Below are 17,876 nucleotides of genomic sequence, written 5' to 3'. Positions count from 1 at the left end.
TTATATCAGGTCCTTCTCTCAGCATTGCACCTAGAAAGGCACATCGTCAATTTATACTCCATCACTATTGAAAATGCTTTCTTATAGCTCGATTTTCTTAGGCTTTCGTCTTTCAATAGCATTTAGCTCAGAAGGTATCTGTAGCAATTCAATCCACAAAATCTCTGGAACAATCACGACTTGCCAGAGTTCCTTTAACCTTTCCAAATCCATAAAACAATTTCCAATCAACCCTAAATCCCAGAACACGACGCTCGTTAACTGTCTCCCGGGAGTCTCAGGTTTCCGCATCACTTTATACCGGCGCCCAAAACAGGTACAACATACACTGGGAAGAAGCCGATATATCCCAAAAGAGAGCAACAACAAAACAAAAAAAACGATCACTTCCTCCCTAACCTCAACATACAACCTCCTAAATAATCCAATTATCGGGTTCCCGTTCATCCGGGCGACCAAATTTGCCTCAACGAAGAAAAACAGAGAGAGGAACCCCCGAAATAAATGACACCGAAAAGTTCATAAATTATATGGCACCCTGGCAAAACAGTTGGCCAAATTGGGCAGATGTTCCGCCGGGTTTTCTTCTTTGCGGAGAGGCTGAGGGCCTGTACCGTCACAAATCGACCGTCGTGAGGCTAATGATGGTGACAATAGAGGGGCCGGTCACATAAACGGCAAAAATGACAGATTGCACCCCTCTGTGCTCAGCTGCTCGACGTGGATTAAGAGGTGGGACGGTTGTGGAGAGAGGCAACCCCTGAAAGTAGGCAAGCTCGATTATTGGGGCAGTCAATAATGATTTCTGATTATTTTGAAAGAGAAAATGATTTTTTTTAAGAATGCGAAAATAAAATTGCACTGTCAAACCATCAAGTATCTACTGTAGTCTATATTTACATTTGCCTCTGGCGAAACTGATCTCGCACACAAATCGCCAACCTTCGACAAAGAATCGCCTTCGGCAGCAACTCTTGAGCCTGGCGCGTAATTAGCGTAATTAAGTGATTTAACATAATTATCGCTTTCGTTGCCTTCCTCTGGTGGGTGTCCGTCACTACACTACTGTGAGTGTTGGTGGGAAGGTGTGTTTGTTCAACCTAGAGTTGCTATGGTTGGCTCCAGTCCTCGACAGCTTAAGATGCTTTTGAGTTCCAATAAAGCTACTAGAACAAAAAAAAATCTGTATTCATTCTTCAACCACCTCAGTGAATGATGCCTTCCTCACAAAATCAATTGCAAAAGCTGCGTGTTCGTATTTGATTGCGCCTGAATGCATGCAACTTGTAGAAAATTCAATGTTTTGATGTTCACGGCATCCGAGCATCTATCAAAACATTATTGTTTTGGGCATCATTTTTAAAGCGCTTTATCAAACTTGATCATTTTCAATAGGGACTTGTGGGACCCTAAACTGGACCGAATGGAACCAATTCGACATAAATCTATTTAGCCTGTTCCGAGATATTTGAGGGACAACTTTTTTCAAAACTAATCTCCACACACAAAAATTTGCTTGGGGCGAGCCGCTCAAAGTGCCGGTTCATTAAAAAGAGCGAATGAACCATGGTTTACAAAAAAAAAGAGCGGTTATTATTGAAACTTTGGTCCTGTGAAAGAACCGTGCAAGGATGGAAAGATTTCTAAACTTCTTTATTTGAGCAGTTCTCTACGGAATCGGTATATTTTTTTTAATTTTAATTTTTGTATTTTTTAATCCGGCTGAAACTTTTTTGGTGCCTTCGGTATGCCCAAAGAAGCCATTTTGTATCATTAGTTTGTCCATATAATTTTCCATACAAATTTGGCAGCTGTCCATACAAAAATGATATGTGAAATTCAAAAATCTGTATCTTTTGAAGGAATTTTTTGATCGATTTGGTGTCTTCGGCAAAGTTGTAGGTATGAATATGGACTACACTGAAAAAAATGATACACGGTAAAAAAATGTTTGGTAATTTTTTATTTAACTTTTTGTCACTAAAACTTGATTTGCAAAAAAACACTATTTTTAATTTTTTTATTTTGTGATATGTTTTAGAGGACATCAAATGCCAACTTTTCAGAAATTTCCAGAATGGGCAAAAAATCTTTGACCGAGTTATGATTTTTTGAATCAGTACAGATTTTTTCAAAAAATCGAAGTATCGGTTGCAAAAAATTTTTAATTTCATTTTTTGATGTAAAATTGAATTTGCAATCAAAAAGTACTTGAGTGAAATTTTGATAAAGTGCACCGTTTTCAAGTTAATGCCATTTTTATGTAACTTTTTCAAAATAGTCTCAGTTATTGATTTTTTTAAAAATAGTGCCCATGTTTGCCCATTTTTGAAAAAAATATTTTTGAAATGCTGAGAAAATTCTCTATATTTTGCTTTTTCGGACTTTGTTGATACGACCCTTAGTTGCTGAGATATTGCCATGCAAAGGTTTAAAAACAAGAAAATTTATGTTTTCTAAGTCTCACCCAAACAACCCACCATTTTCTAATGTCGATATCTCAGCAACTAATGGTCCGATTTACAATGTTAAAATATGATACATTCGTGAAATTTTCCGATCTTTTCGAAAAAAATATTTTCAAAAATTTTAAATCAAGACTTACATATCAACAGGGCATAATATTGAATGTTTGCTCTTTTCTCAGCTTTTCAAAATATTTTTTTTCAAAAATGGGCAGACATGGGCACTTTTTTTAAAAAATCAATAACTGCGACTTTTTTGAAAAAAGTTACATAAAAATGGCTATAACTTGAAAACGGTGCACTTTATCAAAATTTCACTCAATTACTTTTTGATTCGAATTCAATTTTACATCAAAAAATGAAATTTTTTTGCGACCAATATTTCGATTTTTTGAAAAAAAATGGTATTGATTCAAAAAATCATAACTCGGTCAAAGATTTTTTGCCCATTCTTGAAATTTCTGAAAAGTTGGCATTTGATGTCCTCCCCTGGAGATGGAGCCACACGTTGCCGTCGTTTCAGGGCTATTTGCAAAGATGGTTTCCGATGTTGATATATATCACACATTTATTTTATATTTATATACTTGTGTTGATAGAAATCACAACTTTTATAATATGTAAAATTGCAAGATATTGATTTTTTTTATTTGCATCTCAATATTCTTGTTTGTAAAATCTGGTAGGAACAGGTTTAAATCTTTTTGATACTTCGTTAGCTTAGGTAGAAATTCATAAAGCAACAGTAAGAGATATATTAAATTTATTAAATAATTTAATTAATCACAAAAACAGAAACGTGATTTTTTCTTATCTTAATGTGGGTGTTAGGTTAGGATCTGGTATTTTAATAAATGCGGTTTTTGCAAGGCACTCAGAAAAGTTAGTGTTTTTTGTAACTTTAGGTTGTTTTATAGTTCCAGACTCCCTCTATGTGTAAGCGAGTTAAGTGATGCTTTCAGAAACTCTGATTTCAATTTATGTGGTAAACTAACCATTCGGAATTGTCAAAACATCCATAGAGTCTCGATCAATCAATAATGAAATGATATCGTACAAAATTCGTTAATCTGTTGAACTAACGGTTTTCGGATTGTGGTTGTATTGACCATTGTTGCGAATCGAGGATCTACTAGAGTTTTGACGATCAAATAGAGCCTAACATTTCAAAAGGACACACAGGTGTGAACAGGATTGTGTCTCTTTCACTCAAATGATAGTTTACATTAGGTATGATAGGGATACACTCTTGTTTGCAAAGCTTGTGTGCCCTAATGAAATGGAAGGCACGAAATAGTCGTCTTAACAACGATCGTTCAACTTGTAAAATATGAACGTTTCATTAATGTTTATTGTTTTTGGAAGAAGCCAGCCAGGTTTAAATAACTAGGTAAAGAAATGTTTGGCTTTGTAATTTAAATTTCGGGGATTTGAGATTCAAGTTACTATCAGACAGTTTAGTTGAGGTTGATTCAAGTTAGTTAGTTTTCCCAGAAAAAAGGCCTCAAGATTTATGTTCCCTTGACAAGTTAGTTTTTATCTTTCATTTTCCAGTAAATTTATTTGATTTCCTTTAAATTTGAAATACATTATAGGTTCCCTTTGTATAAATCTCAAATTAGTTTTCGATTGAATCATAATTTAAGATTTCCTTTATTCAGTTTTAAAGTTAGATTAACGTAACTGCTCAAGTCATCCAAGTTCTTACTACTCACACCAACACTAATTTTCTTTCACCTTCCCCCTCCCGATCCCCTATATCTTCCGGTGGTGTTCATTTTGTATGCAGTACTAGTTCGGCCACTACCCTTTTTTCCACAAGAAACCGGACTTGGGCTGACTTGAGGCCGCGTCCCCCACCTTGCTCCGTAAAACGAAAACGAAAGTTGGCATTTGATGTCCTCTAAAACATATCAAAAAATAAAAAAAATTAAAAATTGTGTTTTTTTGCAAATCAAGTTTTAGTGACAAAAAGTTAAATAAAAAATCACCAAAATGTTTTTTACTGTATCATTTTTTTTCAGTGTAGTCCATATTGAACGGCCCGAGCGGTTTAGGCTTTCAGGATTTTTGTGATATTTACTTGTAGAGTCAAAACAGATCAGTAAGCTTCACTTATTTGTATATTACACTTTTTAAAGATTACATTTTTGCGGTAACACTCTCAACTTTTACGCGCACGATCACATCACTCAACTGTTTGTTGCTAATTTCATTAAGACCTTCGTCGAGCCAATTCTCTACGTTGAAGCCAGACTTGTCCTCCAGACCTCTTCGCCGAGCCATGCCAGACCCCGAACTCCTAAGTCCCGGCGGACTGCTCAATCGGCTAAGTCGCGGCTGACTTCTCAAACAGCTAAGTCCCGGCGGACTCTTCACAGCGGCTAAGTCCCGACGGACTGCGGCCTCCAGCGCTAAGTCCGGCTGGACTGGGGCCTCTGCTACTGCTGGCTGCTGGCGGGTCTGGCTGGTCTGGGGCGTCTTCGGGAACTGGAACTGGACTGGAACAAGAACTGGAACTACCTGGAACTAACTGCCCTCCTCAAGAATTTTGGGGTTTTTATAGTCAGTCCCCGAAAACTCTACTAAATTTTGTTCTGCTAAAAGTGGTCCGTTTCGATGAGAAGCATCGATGAACCTCATGAATTAAATTATGCAGACCTCTGCAATTCTTCATGACTTTCCGTATGGTGAAGTGAGTACACCTCAAAATCGGAAGTCATGGGTTCGAACCATTGTCGTGAAACTTTAAATTATGTTATTGGAATATCAAAATTATGTTCCTAAAACATTCTCCAAAATGTTGGTCAATAATGAGAAGGTCGAATTCTCCATTGAACAAACATGCCAATGAATTTGGTTAAGCCACACCCTCAATTTCCCCTGTGAATAACATCGCACTTTCATAATTGAAAGCTTAACCATTTTTTTGATTGCCTAACAATTGGCGAAATTTAATAAAGGGCTTTTCGGGTGAGGATGACTCATGATCCACACCTGTACATAAGCTTAAATATTTGTCGCGCAACGCGAGTCGACGGGTAAAATTATTTAATGCTTGCGTAAGCGCGCATGGTCAGAACGGTGGTGAGGTTCGAAAAATGGACAAATTTAATGATTTAAATTTGAGGTCGCTGCAATATCCATACCTACAACTTTGCCGAAGACACCAAATCGATCAAAAAATTGCTTCAAAAGATACAGATTTTTGAATTTTCACATATCATTTTTGTATGGACAGCTGCCAAATTTGTATGGAAAATTGTATGGAGAATCTAATGATGCAAAATGGCTTCTTTGGGCATACCGAAGGCACCAAAAAAATTTCAGTCGGATTAAAAAATACAGAAAAAATCAAATTAGTTGAAAAAAAATTTAGTTTAAATTAAAGTCTTTCAAAACGCCTAACATGGACAATTTCACTAAAAAACTACTAAATAACCCATAACATTTAGGAAAACAAAAATTCACTTTGTTTGGCATTTCTAGACTTAATCAATAAAATCAGGATGTTTTTTTTTTTTTTATTATTATTATAGAGACTTTACACCATTGTGCATTCATCTCTTCAAGGTGGATAGTGAAAGAGGAAATATTACAGAGTTTAAAATCACTTCAATAATTATTACCATGCCTTTTTTCTAACGATTTCTCTCTATGTTTCAAATATTTAGCAGAATATTTAAAGAATGAATTATCAAGTTCTTCAAGTTTATCTTCGTCCTCTTCTTCCAGGGATTTAGAAGTTATCTCACAACACTTTTTCTTATAATATTTTGCTTTTATGACATCTTCATCTTCTTCATCTGTTTCTTCTGCAGCCATCTCTCTTCGTTTTTTTGTTAGTTCTTCTTCCGCGTCCAAATATGCCTGTAAGCGATTTCGGCGGCGGGTGTGCTTAGAAAGCACGGTCTCGAATCCATCGTTGTCTTCTTCGTCGATTTCACTTGTTTCCATTGCATTTTGTTCTGGTTTACTATTGTTGCTTTTACTGCTGCTACTGCTTGGCTCGGGTTCAATCGGTTGTGTACTGCTTTTTTGGTTAACCTTTTTACTCGAATCCGCACATTTTTTGTTCTTTGCTTTGAGTTTGCAAAGCGATTTTTTGCCTACAATCGTCACTGCTGCAGCAGCATTGTTTACAGTGATTAATTTCGGCGTTGGCTGTTTCAGCAACATCCGCAGGGTCCGAACTCCATTTGGGATCCCTGGGAAGAAGTTAATCCAGCGGTCGTTGGTGATGGTCAAAACTTCGCCGTATTTACTCATCACTTTGACTACGTCATCATTGCTTATGCCTAGAGGTAGGTCAAGCACACGAACTTCCGTAGCGTTGTTGTCCAGGTAAATCGGGATTTTGCAACCCTGATATACCAGAGGTTTGTCAATGATGGACGAGGCCATTGCTGAGTCGGCGAACTGCAACACGGCTATTTTTCTTCTATTGCATAATTGCAATGCTCGCAAGTTTTCTTGGTTTACTTGAAGGTCTGCGAGAAATTTTTTTACAAGCTTTGGGCTTGGTTGGTTTTGGAGTTGACAAAAGTCCAGAACCACACTGTTTTTGTCTACGGTGCACATTTTAAAAAAAGCGGCGACGCGCACACAAACTGCGGACTGGCGTTGAGAATGCGACTTGTAAGGTCGGCGGTTACTTTGCAACTGAAAATCAGGATGTAGATAAGAGTTCGCAGGATATTATCTCTTAATAAAATGTAAGTTTTTGTTTAATAAACGCAATTTCGTAAAAAAAAAATCTCTCTTCAAAATACTAGACCGCCAATACATATGGTTTGCAAACATTTTTTTTTTTTTCAAATTATTGATAAATAAAAATTCAATAAAAAAAGCACAACAAATCAATCAAATGCTTATAAATAGCATTTTCTCCAATATTTTGAAAAAAAAAAAAAAAAAGCGGAAGAGCCGTTTAAAAGAGCCGCTCTTTTTTATGAGCGAGCGGAAATGAGCGGCTCCTAAAAAGAGCAGTTTTGTCCACCTCTTAAAAAAACTCATAAAAACAGCCGTCCCCTAACATGACAGTTTTCGTGAGTTGCGCATATCCACCGACAGATGGCAAGTGGGCCTCGTCGGAGTCCGCCCATCAAATACGCAACTCAAAATTTGCATGGGAAACTTTTTTTTCGTGACGGCTTTCGCGGCACGCTCCCTCCAACTTTTCGAGAATAGTATTTTAACGTGGCGTATCTCTAAACAAGTTTTTCAAGAAAATGATTCCAGAATGCTTATTTTGTCGTTTTAACCCGGAAAAAGGCAAAAACTATATTAATTTTAACTATTCGCCATTTTCAAATGTTTGGCTAGATAATATCGAAAGCCGCCATCTTAGGCCCACTGGGCCCACAAAAAAGGGTACGCTCAGTTTGTATGGGAGCTGTCAACATGCTCCCGGGTTGCATAAAAAGCGTTTTCAACTAAAATCGAGTGATACAAAATTCTATAGGAAGTGAGCAAGCAAATTTCCATAAAAAGTTTTACAAAATAAGTTGTTTAAATAGTGAAAATCTGCAAATTTGATGGAGTTAGGAGCTAGTACATAACCTGCTTTACATATGAAAATTTCCCCTTTTTTGCTTTCGAAATCCTTGAGATTTTTTTGTTTCTTATTTAAAATGTATTTCAATACCCTAACCTATGAACAATCCAAAAGGGCAAGGGCATAAACTACGTGGCATTCAAATCTAAAATCATGAACAACAACAAAAAAAAATGAAAAAAAATAAATAAATGAAAAATAAAACTTTGAAAAATATCTGCAGCAGCCTAATTTGCCATATGAGTATCAAACAAAGCGAAATTTTGTCTACTTTTATCACTTTTATTAGAGTTGTTTTGTTAAATACTTAAATTTTACCAAAATACCGTTTTTTTTAGAAAACACTTAAATTTTCCTGATTTGCAAAATGGGTTTTAAACAAAGCGAAATTTTGTTTGCATTTTCTTCATAAAAATATATGTAAATATTTTTTGTAGGATACTAATTTTTTTACAAATTACCGTATTTTTTCGAAAATACTCAAATTTGTTTAATTTGCCAATTTGTTTTAAATGAAGCGAAAATTTGGATGTATTTTCAATTTACTTTTTTTTTGTTAAATCCTTTTTTTCAAATTACCGTATTTTTTGGAAAATACTGATTTTTGTTAAATTTGTGAATGTGTATTAAATGAAGCGAAAATTTGGATGTATTTTCACTAAAATTTTTGTTAAATACTTTTTTTTTACAGATTACCGTATTTTTTCGAAAAAATCCCCTGATTCAATTCCTTAGGCAAAAATAAGTAGCTGTGAAAATTTTGAGCGAAAGCTAAAAAGGGTTAAGAGTCGCTTTTAATCGTTATTTATGTTTACCTAAAGAATCTTGTCACCCTAATGTGTATCAAATGAAGCGAATATTTGCATGTCTTTTCAGTAAACTAATAATTTTAATTTGTAAAATACTGAAATTTTCACAAAAGACCATGTTTTTGAAATTTTTTTTTTCGTTGAAATTTGAGTATTTTACAAAAAAAAACTCTAATTAAATGAATATTCATACAAAATTTCATTTCGTTTGATACCCATTTTGCAAATGATGGAAATTGGAGTGTTTTCAATAATACGATAATTTGTGAAAATTTTAGTATTTAAAAAAAATCTATTATAAAATGAAAATGCATGCAAAATTTCTCTCCGTTAGAAATCCATATTGTAAATAATGAAAGTTTAGTATTTTTGAAAAATATTTTTTTACAAAAAGCTTTAAAATTTGTATGGAAATAGAAGTCTAATTAACAGAATATAATTAGAAATGCATTTCCTGCATCTATAATCATATTAAGCATGTCTGAGATCGATCAAAAATGTTTCGAATTTATGTGAAACCCTGTTCCTGTTGTACAGTACTGCAAAACTATAGTAAAACCTTTAAAAAAACTCTAGAGTAGTGTTTTTTCGGCAAAAAAAAAATTATGTCTACAAATATTAGATTTTTGGACAACTAACTATTTTCACACAACTGGGCAGGTGTGAGATGAAATTTAAAACGCTTTTTGAATTCAAATTTCAATACCATGGCTTATATTTTTTAGGCAATTTGGCCTCTTCCAGGGTACCCAGAATCTGTTGCGGTTCAAATAGCTTTTTAATTGTTCCAAAAATCATGGCTTTTAATTCCATGAAGTGTGATAGGGCAATGTGGTCGCTTTCAGGGTACCCGGAACCGACTCTAGAGTTTTTAATCAAAAATTAATCAATTTGACTTTAGACACGGTTTCCAGATCCCCATTTTTCTGATTTCAAACATCCTTTATTTGTATTCATATTACTTTTAAAAATCATCCAATTCTGAATCTTTTGGAATTAAACCAAAGTTCAAACTCAGATTGCCCATCGATTTCAAAATTCAACAACTAGCATTTCCCAGCAAATCTTAACCAAACATCTCGTTAACCTGACAAGCAATCCCCGCTTCAACCCAATCTGTCAATAGGTGCCAAGTGTGTCAAACTCTCCGTACCAGCAGCGAGCGAGGCACTTGATTGGCCTGATTAAGTTTTCCGGAGGAAAATGTGTGTATCGAATGCCCTTCCCAAAAAAAAAAAAAAAAAATGTCCTGTGTACAAAAGTTGACGCGCGCTCTTCCGTCACACCTCGCTCTTTTCTAGGCTTTTTGCAGCTCGGTTTGAATCAAGCATAACGAGCCTCTGCGAGAGCTCCTTCCAAAGTGCTAGGGAAAACAAGTTCAGAGTCTCGAACGAAATGGCAAGATTTAATTTGGAAGATCCATTCCAGAAGGGGACTCTGACATAGCTAAAGAAGTTTTCGCTTTCCCGTTCGAATCTCCGGGGAATTTTATTTCATTTCGCCGAATGTCCGTCTCGATGTCAATATAATGTAGCGGCAGGGTGACGACTAATCTTGAAAATTGCGATTTTTGTTTTTTTTTTTGAGATTTGGTTGTCAAACAGCAAAACAATAATCTCAGTTAAGTGTTCACTTCAGTACACTGAAGCCGACCTTTAATACAAATGTAATTTTCGTTTTTTCTCGAAGTGAACAGTCACCCTGTGGCGCCCATTCGCCTTCAATTTCCGCACAAATTCGATGCGCTCCCGTCTGTTAAAGGTGGAAAATGACTTGGAGGAAAACTTTGGTCATGTCCAGCAGAGGCCATCCATGCACAACCTGGCTCGCCGGCCATCATTATTCATGGCATCGAGCCCACACACACACACACACACACACACACACACACACACACACACACACACACACACACACACACCCGTGAACCGTGGGGACAGGTGAGGGTCCCTGCGGAGCTTAGCTGCCAGCTACCGGGCGGGTTGCAGTAGGCGGATAGCTGTCGGCGATTGCATACATTCATTGCATCGCCCCCGGACCAGCAGCGGGAGGATGTCTAGGACGTGGCGGAATTGAACAAGGGCTCTGTTTAATTTCTTCGAAAAAAAACCACATGGGTCCGTAAACACCTCTGTCAAGCGATCGAACGCCGCTATAAGTGTTTTAGCCCAAAACCTCACCAAACCCCGAATCCAAGATGTGACGCGACCCGTGTCGAGGGATGCATGGCTGGGGGGGTTCAACAAATTCCCAGTCGATAACGGAGCCTGTGGGGCACAGGGGCGAACCCCACACGTAATTTGCCCTTACTGCGTCACGGCAGGGCACTGGCGCAGCGGACCGTATTTCCCTAGCGACTCGTGGGATTCAAAATGAAGACAAGTGAAACAAACCAACAAAAGGGTCCCGATGCGCCCCAAGCATCGGAAAACACGGAGGTAGAAGAGGACGCAAACGTCGAAATGACAGGAGGCGAGTCAAACGGCGGCGACACAGCAGGCGGAGTGGCGAGCGCGTTCCGTGGAAGCGGGAAGGTGTTGAGATCCCCAGTGTTGAACCAGGCGGCTGCTTCAAGTCAGCAGATAGGAGTAATTGGAGAGGAGACTCCCAAGTCATCCTTGTTGAACTTCGCCGGCAGTACCCCTCAGGACGGAGTCCTGCTCGGAAGGACCGCGTTGCAGGAGGTCAGAAGGAGGGTTAACGAACTCTTTGATTTCATCAAGGACAAAAACAACGTCCACACCAGAATCAAGCAGATGGTGAATGGAGTCAAGGCAGCCATGAATGCCGCAGAGCGCGAGAACAGCTCGCTGGTGGTGACGCGGAATTCACTGAAGCTCAGAGCTGAAAGAGCCGAAGAAACACTTAACGCAAAACTGGAGGAGGAAGCGCTACGGGAGAAAGAACCGAAAACGCCGCCCGGCCCAGGCTCTAAAAGGGACAGGGAAACGCCTGGAGAGGAGGAGGATGCAAAGAAGCAGAAGCAGGGGAATGGAGACAGTCCGGACCCAGCGAAGGAGCCAGAACCAGACCCAGGGAAGGAGGAATGGGAGAAGGTCAAGAAAAAGAAGCGGAAGAAAAAAGGGAAGCAGAACGAGGACACCCAAAAACCCAAGTTTCGCAGGGAGCGTAACAAAGGCGAGGCTTTGGTGGTCGAGGTGAAGGAAGGTGTTTCGTACGCAGACCTCCTCCGGAAAGTACGAACCGATCCGGAACTCAAGGAGCTTGGCGAGAACGTGGTTAAAACCAGGCGCACACAGACCGGAGCGATGCTTTTTGAGCTGAAGAATGACCCCGCGGTCAAGAGCTCAGCTTTTAAGTCCCTCGTCGAGAAAGCCGTAGGCTACGAGTCGAAGGTAAGGGCGCTATCGCCGGAGACAACGATTGAGTGCAGGAACCTGGACGAGATCACGACGGAGGAAGAGCTAGAGGATGCGCTGATCGTTCTTCTGGATGACCGTACGACACCGATGGCAATCCGGTTGAGGAAAGCCTACGGCGGCACGCAAATTGCGTCGATCCGACTATCGACGCCTTCGGCGTCTAAGCTGCTGGAAGCCGGCAAGGTCAAAGTAGGGTGGTCGGTGTGCCCACTGAGGCCTGTTCCTCGAGTGACCCAGCAGATGACGAGGTGTTTCCGCTGTATGGGTTTCGGCCACCAGGCGAGAAATTGCGACGGTCCCGATCGAACCAACAGTTGCAGAAGATGTGGTAGAGAAGGCCACATGGCAAGAGACTGCAAAAATAAGCCGAAGTGCGTGCTCTGTAAAGAAGGCGATGGCAATAGCCATGCGACGGGTGGCTTTAATTGCCCGGTGTACAAGAAGCTGGCCTCGGGCAAAAAGTAATGGAGGTGTCCCAGGTGAACCTCAATCACTGCGACACTGCACAGCAACTGCTGTGGCAGTCGACCGCGGAGACGGGGTGTGACGTGGCAATTATTGCAGAACCGTACCGAGTTCCACACGACAACGGAAACTGGGCCGCGGATACAGCAAGAATGGCGGCGATACACGTAATGGGGCGGTACCCAGGGGTGCCAGGTTGCCAGATAAATCTGGCATTGCCAGATTTTTTGAGCGCCAATTAGAAAAAAATAATTTTCTATTTCTTCCTCACATTGTTTTATTGACGTATTTTGTTTATTTTGTGAAGCTATAATGTATAAAAAGTGAAAATACACAGTTTTTGAACAAAAAAATACTTATTACTTTGAGAAAAGTGGCTTGCCAGATTTTTCCCAGATCTTTTGCCAGATTTTTTACTCTTCAGACCTGGTAACCCTGGCGGTACCCCATACAGGAAGTGGTCTCGAGGGCGTTTGAAGGATTCGTGATCGCCAAAGTAAACGGAACCTTCTTCTGTAGCTGCTATGCTCCCCCAAGATGGACCTTGGAGCAGTTTCAGCAGATGCTGGATAGTCTGACCGATGAACTGATCGGACGAAGCCCGATCGTTATCGGAGGTGACTTCAACGCGTGGGCGGTCGAGTGGGGTAGCAGATGCACCAATGCTAGGGGGCATAGCCTAATGGAAGCTCTGGCAAAGCTAGACGTTAGGCTGGCGAATCGCGGAACCAGCAGTACCTTCCGCAAAGACGGTCGTGAGTCCATTATCGACGTTACGTTCTGTAGCCCGCGACTGGCGGCCGACATGAACTGGAGGGTGAGTGAGGACTATACCCATAGCGATCACCAAGCGATCCGGTACAGCATCGGGAGACGAGCCCCTGTACCAGATAGGAGCAGCCGGTCCTACGGAAGGAAATGGAAGCTGCAGTACTTCGACGAGGGTCTCTTCGTGGAAGCGCTCCATTGGTGTGATGGTCCCCAAGACTTGAGTGCCGACGTGCTAACAGCACAACTGGTGACAGCATGCGACACAACCATGCCGCGGAGACTGGAGCCAAGGAACTGTCGTCGTCCAGCCTACTGGTGGAATGAAGAACTCGGTACCCTTCGGGCAAGTTGCCTCAGCGCCAGAAGACGAGTCCAGAGAGCAAGATCCGAAGCAACTAGAGAGGAGTGCAGAGAGGAGTACCGGTCTGCAAAGGCCGCGCTCAAGAAAGCGATCAAATGCAGCAAGACAAACTGCTTCAAGGAGTTATGCCAAGACGCTGATGCAAACCCTTGGGGGAGCGCATATCGTGTCGCGATGGCGAAGATCAGAGGCCCATCGATGGTGGCTGAAACGTGTCCCGACAAGCTGAAGGTCATTGTGGAAGGGCTCTTCCCAAGACATGACCCAACGACATGGCCTCCTACACCGTACAACGACGAAGGGGGTAGCAACGCCGAAGGTCATCTGATCACCAACGAAGAACTTGTGGCAGTAGCGAAGAGATTGAAGGTGAAGAAAGCTCCCGGCCCGGATGGAATCCCGAATTTCGCCCTGAAATCGGCGGTTCAAGCATTCCCGGATAGGTTTCGAACAGTCCTGCAGAAATGCCTGGACGAAGGACACTTCCCCGACCCGTGGAAGGTTCAAAAGCTCGTGTTGCTGCCAAAGCCAGGCAAACCACCGGGGGACCCATCATCGTATAGGCCTATATGTTTGCTGGACACCCTCGGAAAGCTTTTGGAACGGATCATCCTTAACCGGCTGACCAAGTACACGGAGAGCGAGCATGGCTTAGCAGCGAGGCAGTTCGGCTTCCGTAAAGGGAGATCCACGGTGGACGCCATCCGGAAAGTGGTCGAGAAAGCCGACGAAGCGCGGAGGAAAAAACGCAGGGGGAACCGTTGCTGCGCAATAGTCACGATTGACGTCAAGAACGCGTTCAACAGTGCGAGCTGGGCGGCCATAGCAGCAGCGCTGCACAAAATGAAGGTGCCTGACTATTTGTGCATGATCTTGAAGAGCTACTTCGAGAACCGCGTGCTGGTCTACGACACTGCCGATGGACAAAAAACCGTTGTTGTTACCGCGGGAGTTCCGCAGGGATCCATTCTGGGTTCAGCACTGTGGAACGGAATGTATGACGGAGTGTTGACACTGGGGCTACCCAACGGCGTAGAGATTGTTGGCTTTGCAGACGACATAGTGCTGACGGTAACCGGCGAAAATGTCGAGGAGGTCGAAGTGCTGGCTATGGAGGCAATCGCAATGATCGAGAACTGGATGCTCGAGGTGAAGCTGCGGATCGCTCACCACAAGACGGAGATGATACTGGTTAGTAACCACAAAAAGGTGCAGCAGGCCCAGATACACGTTGGAGAACACGTCGTGCACTCAAAGAGAGCGCTCAAGTACCTCGGGGTGATGGTGGATGACCGGCTGAACTTCAACAGCCACGTCGATTACGCCTGCGAGAAGGCGGCTAAGGCGATCATGGCACTGTCGAGGATTATGCCGAACAACGCTGGACCCAGGAGCAGTAGGCGCCGCCTCTTGGCAAGTGTCGCGACGTCCATACTCAGGTACGGCGGACCGGTATGGTGGACGGCACTGGGGACGAAGCGAAATCGAGCGCTGCTCGACAGAACGCAGAGACTGATGGCCATGCGGGTTGCAAGCGCGTACAGGACCATTTCGTCGGAAGCAGTTGGCGTCATAGCCGGAATGATCCCCATCGGCATCACACTGGAGGAGGACACCGTGCGCTACACCCGGAGAGGCACGAGAGGTATCCGGGAAGCTGCGAAAGCCGAATCGCTGGTAAGGTGGCAACGTGAGTGGGACACCACGGAGAAAGGCAGATGGACGCATCGGCTTATCCCGTCCGTATCCACGTGGGTGAGCAGAAGGCATGGAGAGGTCACCTTCCACCTCACACAGTTCCTGTCGGGCCATGGCTGCTTCAGGAAGTACCTGCACAGGTTCGGACATGCAGAGTCTCCTCTCTGTCCGGACTGCGTCGATTGCGAGGAAACACCGGAGCACGTGGTGTTTAGCTGCCCTCGCTTCGAGGCAGCGCGAAGCGAAATGCTGGCCATTATCGGAGCAGACACCAGCCCGGATAATGTGGTGCGAAGAATGTGCAGCGACATCGCCAAGTGGAATGCGGTCGTCGGAGCGGTGACGCAGATCACTTCGGCTCTCCAGCGGAGATGGAGAGACGACCAGAGGAGGAACGACTAGAAGCCTAGTCGAAAACCCACGAGTGTGGCTGTGAAGGAGAGCACGTTATGATGGTCGGCTCTACCAAATCGGTACACGTCTCGATGGTCACAGGAGTTGAGAACCCACGAGTGTGGCTGTGAAGGAGAGCACGTTATGACGGTTGGCTCTACCAAATCGGTACACGTCTCGATGGTCCAAGGAGAGGGCTGCATATGACTAACCGATCAAAAGCAACGCGATTCTTGGGCGCGGTTAAACCCTCGCATGGACTCATATGTATGTAGAACAGGAAATGGTTTTAGAACCCGGCATGGATCCTGTAAGTAGACTAGTGCAGAAAATGCAACGCCTCCCCCCGAAGTTATACCGAAAGGTGGTCCCGGGGGGAAAAGGGCACGGCGTTCAAGGACTGGTTTAGTGGGTCGGGTAAACTCTTTTTGTTTTCCCAACCCCACACTACCTGAGAAATGAATTCTCAGGTGTCTGATAGCAGATTCCGACCTTGTAAAAAAAAAAAAAAAAAAAAAAAAAAAAAACACACACACACACACACACACACACGATTAGGGTGTGACCATTTTGTCGTGATGACCTGTCTGAATTATGTGTCCTTAATTGCGGTTTGAAAGAGTCCTTGGCTGATGATCCGCTTTTCTCAGCTACGACGTGTGGTCAGGATGACGGGGAAGAATTCAAGCGACACGGTATGACACAGAATTGCCAATTCATGGGGGGATGATTTGTCACCATGTTGACGGCGAATCTTGGGAAATCGGTACACGTGTCAGATGTTTCACTTTTGATTGTTTCCAGGAATCGTTAAATGGTTGACAATTTTCTAACATTTTTTTTCTCTTTCTCTTTTCAGGTAAGTCCCAAAATGACCAACAACCTCTCTCAAAATCCCAAACAGTAAGTACCAAAAACCCGTCAATTTCCCAAGTCCCGCCCTCCACCATCAACGCAATTTCCGATCATTCCGGGGAAGCTTCTACACTGTTCAGTGCGTCCGGTCCAGACAAAACCGAACCACGCAGCAAATTGCCGTCACATTTCGCAGTCCGACGCCAAATGGCACGCAGCACTTTGGTGAAGGTTTGGGACGGGTCCTTTCAGGACATTCAACGCGCGCTGTGCCGTTCGTAAATAATGTCATTTTCGAACGCTCGCTTGCAGCACTTGTTCTGATTTGGTTGCACCCCCTGATGAGCAGGGTTGAACCTCCTGATGAAGCTGAAACGATTTGTAATCATGTTTTTTTTACAAATCGTTTCCGAATCTTTGACAGTTTTGACAGATGTTGACAGTTTTGACAGAATTTGTACTTACCTGAATTTCGGACTATCTATTAAAAACATCACACTTATTCATAACCTTGTACTTACCTGAATTATCGACAGTCTTCAAAAAACTGTTTTACCTACTTAACTTTGAAGTCCGTAGTAGAGGTGTAGTTGATCAACCTTGGCTAGACCCTTACCAGAATATTTAAAAGCTTAATACATTTGAACTTACCTGAATTGCAATCAAATGCTTGAAAACCTTCTCACCTCACTCAACTTTGAAGTCCGTACTTGAGGTGCAACCCTGAACTCAGCCACCACCAAAGGACACGCGTCCGCCGCAGAACTCTCGATGCAGTCGTTTCCCCGTCGATTCAGGACGACGTTGCAAAAGGTCGTTCTAACCGAACCGCTCTTACCTACAAATGCAACTCTGTAAATGTGTGTGTGTGTGAGTGTGCACTCGTGCAAAGTAAATTTATGAAATTTAATTACAGTTTGATGTGTTTAATTCGCCATTAAAATTTATTGCTAATTACTTTCCGTCTGGGCTGCCGGGCTTTTTCTGTGAGCCGGATTGCGCCCAGATGTAGGCTCGGATTTGTTTGGACCTTTTCCGGGAGGGGAAATGGCAGTGGTTCCTGATGTGTAAGGGTTTTTTTTAAGGGATTGCCTACCTTCTGGCGATTTATTTGTTTAA

At 42.3% G+C, this 17,876-nt stretch overlaps 1 protein-coding gene across 4 annotated transcripts in view; it reads left to right on the top strand.

Annotated features, from left to right (window-relative positions):
- The window catches only part of LOC120422308 (sterile alpha motif domain-containing protein 5), a 426,502-nt gene that overhangs the window by 155,022 nt on the left and 253,604 nt on the right, over positions 1-17,876 (top strand). Inside the window, exon 3 of one of the 4 annotated variants that reach the window (XM_052708211.1) lies at positions 16,762-16,824. The exons of the other annotated variants lie outside the window; for them this stretch is intronic. Within the exon in view, the coding sequence (XP_052564171.1) occupies positions 16,762-16,809 (48 nt within the window). The 3' untranslated portion in view covers positions 16,810-16,824. Of the gene's footprint in view, positions 1-16,761; positions 16,825-17,876 lie in introns of those variants that run through there. 4 annotated transcript variants of the gene reach the window in all.

Source organism: Culex pipiens, chromosome 1 (assembly GCF_016801865.2).
Source record: "Culex pipiens pallens isolate TS chromosome 1, TS_CPP_V2, whole genome shotgun sequence".
NCBI classification, from domain to species: domain Eukaryota; kingdom Metazoa; phylum Arthropoda; class Insecta; order Diptera; family Culicidae; genus Culex; species Culex pipiens.
Note: the sequence above shows the minus strand (reverse complement) of the source record. Positions and strands in the feature narration are given on the sequence as shown.